This window comes from Rhagoletis pomonella, unplaced genomic scaffold (assembly GCF_013731165.1).
Source record: "Rhagoletis pomonella isolate Grant_MI unplaced genomic scaffold, Rhpom_1.0 Rhpom_scaffold_00007, whole genome shotgun sequence".
NCBI lineage: Eukaryota > Metazoa > Arthropoda > Insecta > Diptera > Tephritidae > Rhagoletis > Rhagoletis pomonella.
In genome coordinates this window covers 6,439,578-6,450,940 of record NW_023458561.1, presented here as the reverse complement: position 1 = coordinate 6,450,940, position 11,363 = coordinate 6,439,578, and the positions used below count along the sequence as shown (strand labels likewise).

The following is an 11,363-nucleotide window of genomic DNA, read 5'->3' as shown; positions in this document are numbered from 1 at the left end:
TACATATACAATATTACTTGTGCATATAACTCCGGCTACGCCATCCACAGTGTTCTTGCGCAGAACCAACATCAAAAGTTTATACAACAAGTAAGAAAGTCTAAGTTCGGGCGGAGCCGAACATTAAATACCCGGCGCAAGTATTAAATATATGTTTTCCTCCTTTCCGAAAGCTACCGCTACATGATAAGCCGGGGTGTATACATTTTAAGTAAATTAGCGTCCTTAAATTTCGAAATATTGAAATTTCAAGCATTTCTGAAATTTACCGTTATATGAAAAGCGGCCTCAATTTTAGTCCGATTTCAACAATTTTCAACGGTTTGCTTTTATGTGACAAGCACAATAATCATACCGAGCTTGGTACAAATTGCTAGAACGGTTAGCGAGATACATATATGTGATCACAAGTGGGCGGTGCTACGCCCATTTTCCAAAATTTTGTCATAAACGTATTTCTTGGTTGTTGCAACCATAAATTTTGAATAAATTAGCTTCAATATTTACTGATTTATCGAAGATTTTGTATTTCTCGAAATTACCGTTATATGGGATGTGGGCGTGGTTATTGTCCGATTTTAGAAATGTTCGGCCATTTGGTATGCTGTACCAGGACCAACAACTGTGCCAAGTTTGGAAGAAATTGGTGTAGCGGTTACCAAGATATACACATGTAACCATAAGTGGGCGTGGCTACGCCCATTTGCCAAAATTTTGTAATATTCTTATTTTTCGTCTAAAACTCATTGCAAATATCAATTTTGAGTGAATTATCTTCAGTAGTTACTAAAATATCGCAGTTTCGTTTTTCTGAAAATTACCGTTATATGGAAGGTAGGCGTGGTTATTGTCCGATTTCGCCCATTTTCAATACCATCCGTCCTACGCCCAAAAGAAGTTCACGTACCAAGTTTCGTTAAGATATCTCAATTTTTACTCGAGTTGTCGTACTAATTTTCAGCCAATTAGTATGCTTACTAAGGCCAACAACTGTGCCAAGTTTGGAAGAAATTGGTGCAGCGGTTACCAAGATATACACATGTAACCATAAGTGGGCGTGGCTACGCCCATTTTCCAAAAATGAATAATATTCATGTTTTCCGTCTGAAACTCATTGTAAGTATCAACTTTAAGTGAATTATCTTCAGTAGTTACTAAAGTATCGCAGTTTTCGTATTTCTTAAAATTACCGTTATATGGGAGGTAGGCGTGGTTATTGTCCGATTCCGCCCATTTTCAATACCATCCGTCCTACGCCCAAAAGAAGTTCACGTACCAAGTTTCGTTAAGATATCTCAATTTTTACTCGAGTTGTCGTGTGCACAGACGGACGGACGGACGGACGGACGGACGGACAGACAGTCACCGCTTAATCGATTTCTCTTTTCATTCTGATCATTTATGTATACATTTGTCTATATCTATCTCGATTCGTTTTGCCTGTTACAAACAACCGTTATGTGAACAAAGTTATAATACCCTTGTGCACAAGTGCGCTCGGGTATAAAAAAACCGGATAAATCATTTATTGACTAGTGCTCGGAAATTTGAAATCTTTATTTTAAATTAAAGTTGAATTCTTTCAATACACTTGTTATGTTGTTATGTTAAAGTTTTTAAACTCGGGTCACGCGTTTGGACACAAAAACCCAACATCATTGTACAAAAAACTTAACCGTACTGTATTTCTTAAACTTCCATAAAGTTTATTAATGAGGAAAACAGCTTTTCCTGCAAATCATGTAAAGCCTAAAAACCGTGAAGCATCGGGAACGCAACTTCTATTCATAAAACTTACACATGTACATACACCTTCCTAATCCAAGGGATCCGACGAATCTCGCAATTCCCTCCTTGCTTTAGCCAACTCTACTAATTTATTAGCTTCCGCATCATCTTCCTCATCACTAAACCATATTTCAACTGTGTCCATTTTTTAAATTTTATAATAAAAGCAATTATTTTAAAAATGATGTAAATAAAACACTCAAGAAACAAATGTAAACAAACAAACAAACAGCTGTTTACAATTCTGTCAACCATTCACAATAGTACAAATTTTTATCGATCAAGTTATACAATAGCAAAATAAAAGATGATCGACTCGATCGACAAATTTCTATTCTACTGCCAGTCGACACTCGCAATAGGGGCCTTAAGTAAATACGGTGCATACGTAACGTAACAGAAAATTGTAGTATATGCAACTAAAAAAAACGTTAAAACTTGCGAATCCCCATAGTTACATTTAGCTATGTAATCGTGTATGCAATGGTGAACTCTACTTTATACATTGACTTATTCTTAAGCGCTATGAACTACTTTTGATGAAACTAGTGTTATTTCATACAATACTTTCCGTACTAATGTATTTTTCCTTTATTACAGCTCAAATTGCGTGCCGATTTTGACTTGCAGCTTTATCAAAATACCTGCTCTTGCAAACAAACCTTATTTACGTATATAAATCTTAAACTTTTGCGAAAAATGACAGATTCAATGAAGTTTGGCCCAGAATGGCTGCGTAACCTGTCGACGGATAACACTAGTTTGTTATCCAGTGGTGGTGGTAACTCTGGAGGCGGCACGTCATTATCCAACAGTGGAAGCATTGTGGGTGCCTCATCTGCTTCAAATAACGGTGGAAATGGTGGTGGTCAACATTCATTTGGAATATCATCAAATGTGTCGACGTCGGCGATAACCCAATTTTCGTATGCTTTGGCACCTCGAAATAACTTTCCAGAATTCCGTTACGGTCGTGAAGAAATGCTTTCGTTGTTCGACAAAAACTATAACATGCCTGAAATATTACCAACGTTTAAAAAAATTTTCGTCGAGAAAGTTCAATTGCCACTCGCTCTCACGCCAAGCACAGACGAGGAATTGCTGTCCCAAGTACCACCGGCTCCAACAGTAAGTACTTCGTTAAGTTATTTGTATCCCTAAAGATACTCCCTAACCCTGAATGCATAACCCTCTAATGCATAAGTCCGCCTTAAGGCGGACTTTGATAAAACTGCGATATCCGTAACATTTTTGAATATTTGAACACTACTAAAATTTTATCTTAGTAGGCGGTGTTCGTTCTTTTCAAAAATGTACTCGCCGCTTCGACTGTACATATAACTTTGTAACAAAAACAAGTTGATATCGAAACTTCGATGAAAGTGGTCAGAAAATTCGGTGGGGTGCAATAACACCATACGCAATAACGCCATATGGTCTTAATTTCATTTTGTTTATTCAAATTTGTGCAAATGAGTAATAAAGCCATATTCTGAAATGACACTCTCAAGGCGAATTAATAAGGCGGTGTTACCGGCGAATCTGAATTTTTTGACGTAGAGAACATTACGTCCAAATGATGTGTTTGTTGTAATTCATTATTAAATTCGCCTTGGACACCCTCTTGAATCAAAAATACATACCTGTTCAATATTCAATGTTGATTTATATGTAAACTGTTGTTGAAATTCTAATTAATATTTTTTGTTCCATTCTGAATAAGGTTTTTTGTTCGATTCTGTTAACGTGAAATATGTGTGTGTGTACAGGCTCTCACCAGTTGTCGATACTGAATTAAATTGCGGCAAAAGTGAAAAATATTTGAATTATTGAATATGATTTAAATTGATACAAATTATTACTAATAAAATGAAATAAATAATTATTTAATATTTCCGGATTTATTGGATATTGGAAAATAAATATATGTACTTAGGTAAGTTTTAATTTTGCGAGTCCATAACCTGGCGGGTGCACATTTGCTGGCTTCCCACATCGCGCCGCGCCCGGTCGCGCCGCGATCAGGACCCCCGCGTCTCGCTGCACTGCACTCGCGAGTAAGCCAGCGCAGTGACTCAAGGTAAAAGCGGACTTGTGCAGTACAGTGAAATATTCATTATAGCGTTTCTTAAGTTTTGAATTTTTGCGTTTTAGTTTTGTAAAGTTGTTTCAAGTGCATTTGCCTATGAATGAGTTGGAATATTAAAATAATTATTTATAAATTTCTTAGCCATAGCAATCTATCAAAAATTTTTCGAAATATCGTCGACGTCATTCGAAGATATAACAAAATTTATAGAAGCGGTGCCCTCTGATGACGAAAGTACCTATAACCAGAAAGAAGGTGATTTCGACAGCGATGAAAGCGTCGTAGACGAGACAGCCGGCTTTACGTACCGAAATGATCCGGGTTTTACCCGATCAATGGTTGCTGTTTCGGCCATCTAACCCTCTTTGGCGAAATTTCTCAAACATTGTTCGTCCATATCTACTCCGCACTCTTCTGCTCTGGGCTGCCATCGAGCCAAACACTTGGCCAGGTCTCAGCACTCATAGCCAATAAACCGCGTCGTACATGGCCCTATGCTGGTGAAACCGAGCTGCCTCTCCGGCACACCAGAGTCCGCCTGAGCAACTCCGCACAAACGCGGCCACTCCGCACCACAATACAACAATAGACCACACCACAGACACAACGGCATGAAGTATTAATAGCTGCGGTCCAAGAGACGAAGCTGCACAGCAATTTAACACTCTTTGGCATCCAAGCCTGTCAAATGAATGGTGACGAACCCACCAGTATTATGGGCAGCTGATAAACAGGGGGTCTGATAAACAGCATAACGTGGCAACCTTTGCTGATTCTACCATCAGACCAACTGATGTTCACGTAGGTGAGAGTAAGTTTCGCAGGGTTGTCACTGCTGCTGCAGCCCGCTTCATTCCACCTGGATGTATTTCGGACCCCCGTCCATTAATAACACGAACGGCAATAGCGCAAAATTTGCTTTATTTCACTTTTAAATATTATTTTAATTTATTTCACTTTTAAATAATTTTTTTATTATTTATTTTATTTATTTGCTTTATTTCATTTTCAAATGGAACCAAAAATCGGATTATTGATTGATTTAGATCAGGTCTTCAGTCGTGTAAATGTGCTGCTAAATTGGCTATCAGTCCGTTTTTGGCCCATAATATAATCGGTATGCACCAACAATCTACATAAAAATCTACAAAAGCACACTGAGTTGCCCGCACATTGCTTCTATTTTCTTTTTTTTTGAGGGTTTTGGGTTGTGTCGGCAAAGCGGAGCGCTACATAAGCCAGGTTATTCCTCTAGATTGCGGAACGTTGTTGTTGTTGTTGTAGCGGTTGATATCTCAGTCGTTGTCGTCAAGTTCCACTAACGGCAGCCCTAGGAAGCGTGCGGCCCACAAGGACAAAGCCGTTAGGGTTGTCGGGTTTTCCGGGCATGCGAAGCGATGTTTCGAGTCATGTGGGGTCTCTCCGCATGCCGGACACTCATTTAGCACATCCTCATTCAATCTACTCAGGTAGGAGTTTAACCTGCTGCAGTAGCCAGAGCGGAGTTGGGCTATTGTCGTTCGTGTCTCCCGAGGCAGATGAAGCTCCGTCTCGTCTATGTCCGGTGGTGGTATGCCTAGAACGGCATTCACAGGTCTAGAGTACACAACTCGAGACTGACTCCCTGTGAATGCCGTTGAGGGCCAGTCGGTAAGCTGACGGGTCCAGAGGTTGCTTGATGAACCTCTCGACTTCGTCCGTCGGTTCATATAGATGCCTCCTGACGTGCCTAGGCGAGGACTCCTCTGCAAGCAGCTGTCTGTTTGGGTGGCCACTTCTGTGGCTCCCGATCAGGAACTGCTTGCAGAGCATTATGTTGGGCTCCTTTATGGGGAGTATTTGTGCCTCGTTGTGGGGGTGATGTTCGGGTGACATCAGGAGGCATCCTGTCGCTATCCTGAGTGCGGTGTTCCGTACAGTCTGTAGCTTCGTCTACTGCGTCCTACTAGTCCCCGGCGACCACACTGGTGCTGCGTAGTTTAAAACCGGCCGGCCTATTGCCTTGTATGTTGTCAGCAAGGTTTCTTTGTCTTTGCCCCAAGTACTGCCGGCTAGCGACTTGAGGACCTTGTTGCGGCTCTGTACTTTATTGACAATAGCGGTTGCGTCTGCAGAGAAGGAGAGCAGGCTGTCGAATGTTACTCCGAGTATTTTAGGATTATTCACCGTCGGAATTGGTGCATCATCGCCGTGAATTCCTAGCGGTAGCCTGACCTCCTTCGTCCAGGTTGTGAACATGGTCGCGGAGGATTTCGTAGGGGAGAGGGCTAGACACTTTGCAGTGAAGAAGCGAGAAAGTTCAGAGAGATACCCGTTTACTTTCGAACATAGGTCATCAATTCCATTCCCAGTCGCCATGATCGAGCAATCGTCGGCGTAAGAGACAATCGAGACTCCCTCTGGTGGTTGAGGGAGCTTTGTAATGTAAAAGTTAAACAGTAGCGGGGAAAGGACACCACCCTGTGGAACGCCCTGTTTTATTTTTCTAGGTTTACTCGATTTGTCTCTAAACATTACCGACGAGTGTCGACCATTCAGATAATTGCCGACCACCGTTTGAGCCTCTGTGGGAGAGAGGAAGCCTATATCTTCTAGTAGCGTGGAATGGCAGACGGTGTCAAACGCCTTCGACAAGTCCAACACAACTAGAATCGTTCTCTCACAGGGACGGTTTCGGTTAAGGCCACGAGTTATATGAGTGTTTATGGCGTTAAGTGCTGTTGTTGTACTGTGCACTGTACGGAAACCATGCTGATGCTTCGTTGGGGTCAAGTGGTTTGTGAAATACGGGAGCAGCAGGGCCTCGAGTGTCTTCGCTACCGGGGAAAGGAGTGTTATCGGCCGATAAGAATCTCCTTTGTTGGCAGGTTTCTCCGGTTTGAGCAGTGGGACCACTCTCCCCACCTTCCAGATGTTTGGGATGATGAGAGTGGCCATAGACAAATTGGGGACCTCCGTTAGGTACGCTACCCCCGCAGGACCCAAATTTTTCAACATCAGCATGCATATTCCGTCGGGACCCACGGCTTTGAAGGCTTTCGCCTTCCCGATGGCCACCTGAACTTTACCGCAAGTGAAAGTAAGGGGGGGCACAGGTTGTTGGCAGTTTGTGCAGCCTTCTGGTCACTCGACGCTTGGCTTTGTCCACCGGAGGATGCAGTATGAACTGCCGGCTAAAGTAGCTCGCGCATCGCTCTGGGTCCGACGAGGCATGGTCCCCGGAAGAAATTTCGACTCTGTCGTCGTGCTTCGTCGGGTTGGAGAGTGACCTCACGGTTGACCAAAGCTTACTCACACCAGAGGTGAAGTTACAGGTCTTCAGATGCTCTTCCCACTTCTTCCGCTTATGTACGTTTATTAGTTGCCGAATCTCCGCGTTGAGATCCCTGATACGGGGATCTCCGGGATCGGCCTGACGAAGGCTATCATGCTCATCGGCTAGAACAGCCGCTTCGGCAGGGAAGTTTGGACGTGGGTCCGTTATACATCCTGCCGGTATGAAGCGTGCTGCAGCTGCAGTGACAGCCCTGCGGAACTTACGTTCACCGAGATGGACGTCGGTTGGTGTGGGAAGCGCAGTTAAGGCGTTTTCAGCAAACTCCGCGTAACCTTTCCAATCAGCTTTAGAAAAGTTAATATAGGTCCGGTGTTTAGCGGAGGCAAAGTCGGTTGGTTTATCTATCGAGATGACTATGGGTAGATGGTCTGATGCTAAAGTCAGCATAGGTCGCCATGTTATGCTGTTTATCAGACCAGCGCTGACTATGGTGATGCCTGGCGAGCTGCTGCAGTTATCCATAATCCTGGCGGGTGCGTCGTCGTTCATTGTGCAGAATGTCGTATCGTCTATCTGCTCAGCCAAGTCTGTACCCCTACGATCGTCTGACAGGCTTGAGTGCCAAAGATCGTGGTGCGCACCTTTGAGGGGGCCACGTACGACGTGGTCCACTGCCGATGTGTCCGTAGTCCTGAGCAGACTCTAAGGTGTCTCCACCCCTCGCAGGCATTACACTTGACTGAGGTGGAATTGTGGTGTATTCGTCTCTGGCATACACAGCAGGTGTAGATTGCTGGGTTTGACTCCATGCGAGCCCTGAGTAGAAGAATACGTAGCGAATGTAGCCCTATGGACGAGCAACTTCTGAGATACTTCGCCGACCTAAACGGGGTTAGATCGACGAAACAACAACCCTTGGTCGGGTAAAACCTGAGTCATTCCGGTACGTAGAACCGGCTGTCGTGGGAATGACGTATTTTTCACTGCTTCTTAAGTTTGCCTTGCTGTCCTGGGTTTGTATTTTCCTTTCAAAGTTTTTAAACGAAGGCGCATCCGTGCAAGTTTCGTATATGTAAGTGCATTTGTTATTGGTGCTTGACTGTTCGCAGTTTTTCTGCTAGTATGATGAGTGTTGGTGTGTCCGAAATGACAGCAAAACTGTCTAGAGGTGTGTACGAAGTTAGTATTTCGTGTTTAGGCAGCCATCAGAGCTGGGCGATAAGGATTACATGGGTAATCGATTGCATCTAGGAGTACGATTATTTTAATCGCAATCTCAAAATTATTAAATTAGGATTTTGGTAATCGTTCATCGAAGGCATCTTAGATTACGATTGCAGTAATCGTAATTTAGGCTGCGTTTCACCAGACTCATTTAAGTGAAAATTACTGTAATTTTCGAATTTTTGGTTTCATCAATCAGTTTTAATTTGTTTTTAATTTTGATTTAAGTGACCTTTGCTCTTCACTTAAATAAAACCTAAATCAGAATAACCACACTCACAGATGTTACACGTTTAATCAGCTGATCAATATATACACACCACAATTTTGTGTATCTGCTACTTACTTGTATACCAGCCCTGCTTTTACAACACAGCTTACCAAAGCTTTCAAAATCTCTCAGTACAAATGAAAGCTTTCGCTGGCAAAGTCGGTTTTACAACCACTTTTTACTCACTTAAATAAAGAGCTTATTGAAACTTAAAATAATTTAAATGAGAATAAAATTAATTTCCGCTTAAATGAGTTTGGAGAAACGCAGCCTTAGACTTTTTTAAAATTACAATTACTGTAATCGTAATCTAAGTTCGTTCGATGAATGATTACAATAACTTTAAATTTATAATCAGCCTCATTGCGTAAGTCGTAAATTAGGCTGAATTGTACGACTCGACAACATTAGCATTGTCTACTGTCGTGCTGAAATAAGTAAACGACGAAAATTGTCGAAAATCATGCAGTGCTGCCAAGTTCTTCCGTTTTAACACACTAGTCGAGTGGAAATTTTAGGCAATGACGCTAAATTTTCGATACGATTCGACTCTCGAAAAACGACTTGCATTCGGCACGACTCTCGCAATGATGCTGAATTTTTCTAATTAGAATTTTTTAGGCAATGTTAAACGAAGTAATTCTATAAATTTTTGAAATATAAATGCGCGCATAAGGATAATATGTATTTATCTAAATCCTTATAACAGAAAGTACACGATTTCAATTAAAGTAATCGTTCCTCGAACGAACTTGGATTACGATTACAGTAATCGTAATTTTAACTTTTTTAAAATTACGATTACTGTAATCGTAATCTAAGTTCGTTCGATGAAGGATTACTGTAATCGTAATCTTGTTTTTTTATCTTGTTGGGATTACTGCAATCCTAATCGTTTAGTAATCGTAATCTTTATCTCCCCGCTCTGGCAGTCATTAGGTTGCGTTTCCAGGTTGTATTTGTTTAGGCTGATGGGCTAGGTTTTCTCGCGGGTCTTTGGAAAAGGATACACACCATCTATTTTTCGATTTGAAAGCCGCACGACAGCACGAAGAGAAGTTGCCTTTATGCCGCGATGTCTGAATTTGGTATCCCCGCGAAACTAATACGGCTGTGTAAAATGACGTTGAGCAATACCACCAGCTTCATCAGAATAGGGAAGGACCTCTCCGAGCCGTTTGATACCAAACGAGGTTTCAGACAAGGGGACTCCCCTCCATGTGATTTCTTTAATCTGATGTTGAAGAAGATAATAAGAGCCGCAGAACTGAACCGCTCAGGCACAATACTTTACAAGAGCGTACAATTGCTGGTGTATACCGACGGTATCGATATTATCGGTAAAAACAAGGGCTACGTCTGTTCTGCCTTTTCGGGATTGGAGAGCGAAGCAAAGCGAATGGGTCTGGTGGGGAACGAGGACAAAACGAAATATCTCCTGTCATCACACAAACAGTCAGAGCATACGTGTCTTGGCACCCACGTCACTGTTGACAGCTACAAGTTTGAAAAAGTAGACGACTTCGTTTATTTGGGAACCAGCATTAACACCAATAATAATGTCAGCCTTAAAATCCAACGGAGAATCACTCTTGGCAACAAGTGCTACTTTGGGCTGAGTAGGCAATTGAGAAGTAAAGTCCTCTCTCGTCGTACAAAGATCACACTCTATAAGTCACTCATCATGCCTGTGCTTGTGTATGGCGCGGAGGCGTGGACAATGGAAGCATCTGATGAGGCGGCTCTTGGAGTTTTCGAGAGAAAGATTCGGCGAAAGATTTACGGACCTTTACGCGTTGGTGATGGCGAATATCGCAGACGATTTAACGATGAGCTGTATGAGCTTTACAACGATATAGACATAGTGCAGCGAATTAAAATTCAGCGGCTCCGCTGGCTCTGCGTTGGAAAGACCAGGTGGAGAAGAACTTGGCTTCACTTGGCATTTCCAATTGGCGTCAGTGAGCACAGAAGAGAAATGACTGGCGTGCTGTTTTGGACTCGGCCAAAATCGCTTAGGCGGTTACAGCGCCAATAAAGAAGAAGTTGGGCTAGGTTGTTGGAATTTTTGTTTGCATCAAAACTATCTCTGATGCCTTTGAGTCTTTCACAATGTAAAATCAAATGGGTGTAGTTGCTAATCTGACCACATAGGCATGCGTTTGTGTTTATTGCTTTAATTTTGAATAAATATGATTTATTATACGTATACCCTGTATACAGTTTTATTTTCATAAAACATCTAACAGTGTTTACAATAATTTTTCCACAAATAAACTTAATAGAATGAAGCTGAAAAAACTTTTAGTAATCATTTGAAGTCTTTCCAAAAGAGGTTATTTATATTTCACTAGAAAAAAATGTAATGGTTTTTAATAATGGGAACGAGCAAAATTATTAAAAATTCGAATGCACTAAAATTTTTTCATTAGCATTCGTTTGGATAATTTAATTAAAACAAATTTCAACAGCATTATATTTTTTAGAAGTGATACATTGAAATTTTTTACATTAACGTTATTGCTTTAAATGCCATTAATGCATTTTCACAACCCTGATACATAGTTTCAATACTATCTTACACACCTAATGCTAGTAAATGGGTTTCTTTAATGTAATATATTATCAGTCTTCTAAATACAGCAATGTTTCTTTAATTTTTCCTTTTTGGTTGTTGTTGCTTCCGACAGGGTGGGTGTATGATGTATTATGGA

General features: G+C 41.5%; 1 protein-coding gene across 1 annotated transcript in view; it reads left to right on the top strand.

Annotated features, from left to right (window-relative positions):
• Window positions 1-2,390: 2,390 nt before the first annotated feature.
• The window catches only part of LOC118742275 (GIGYF family protein CG11148), a 145,374-nt gene continuing 136,401 nt past the window's right edge, over window positions 2,391-11,363 (top strand). Inside the window, exon 1 of the mRNA XM_036474230.1 lies at window positions 2,391-2,916. Within this exon, the coding sequence (XP_036330123.1) occupies window positions 2,488-2,916 (429 nt within the window). The 5' untranslated portion in view covers window positions 2,391-2,487. The remainder of the gene's footprint in view (window positions 2,917-11,363) is intronic.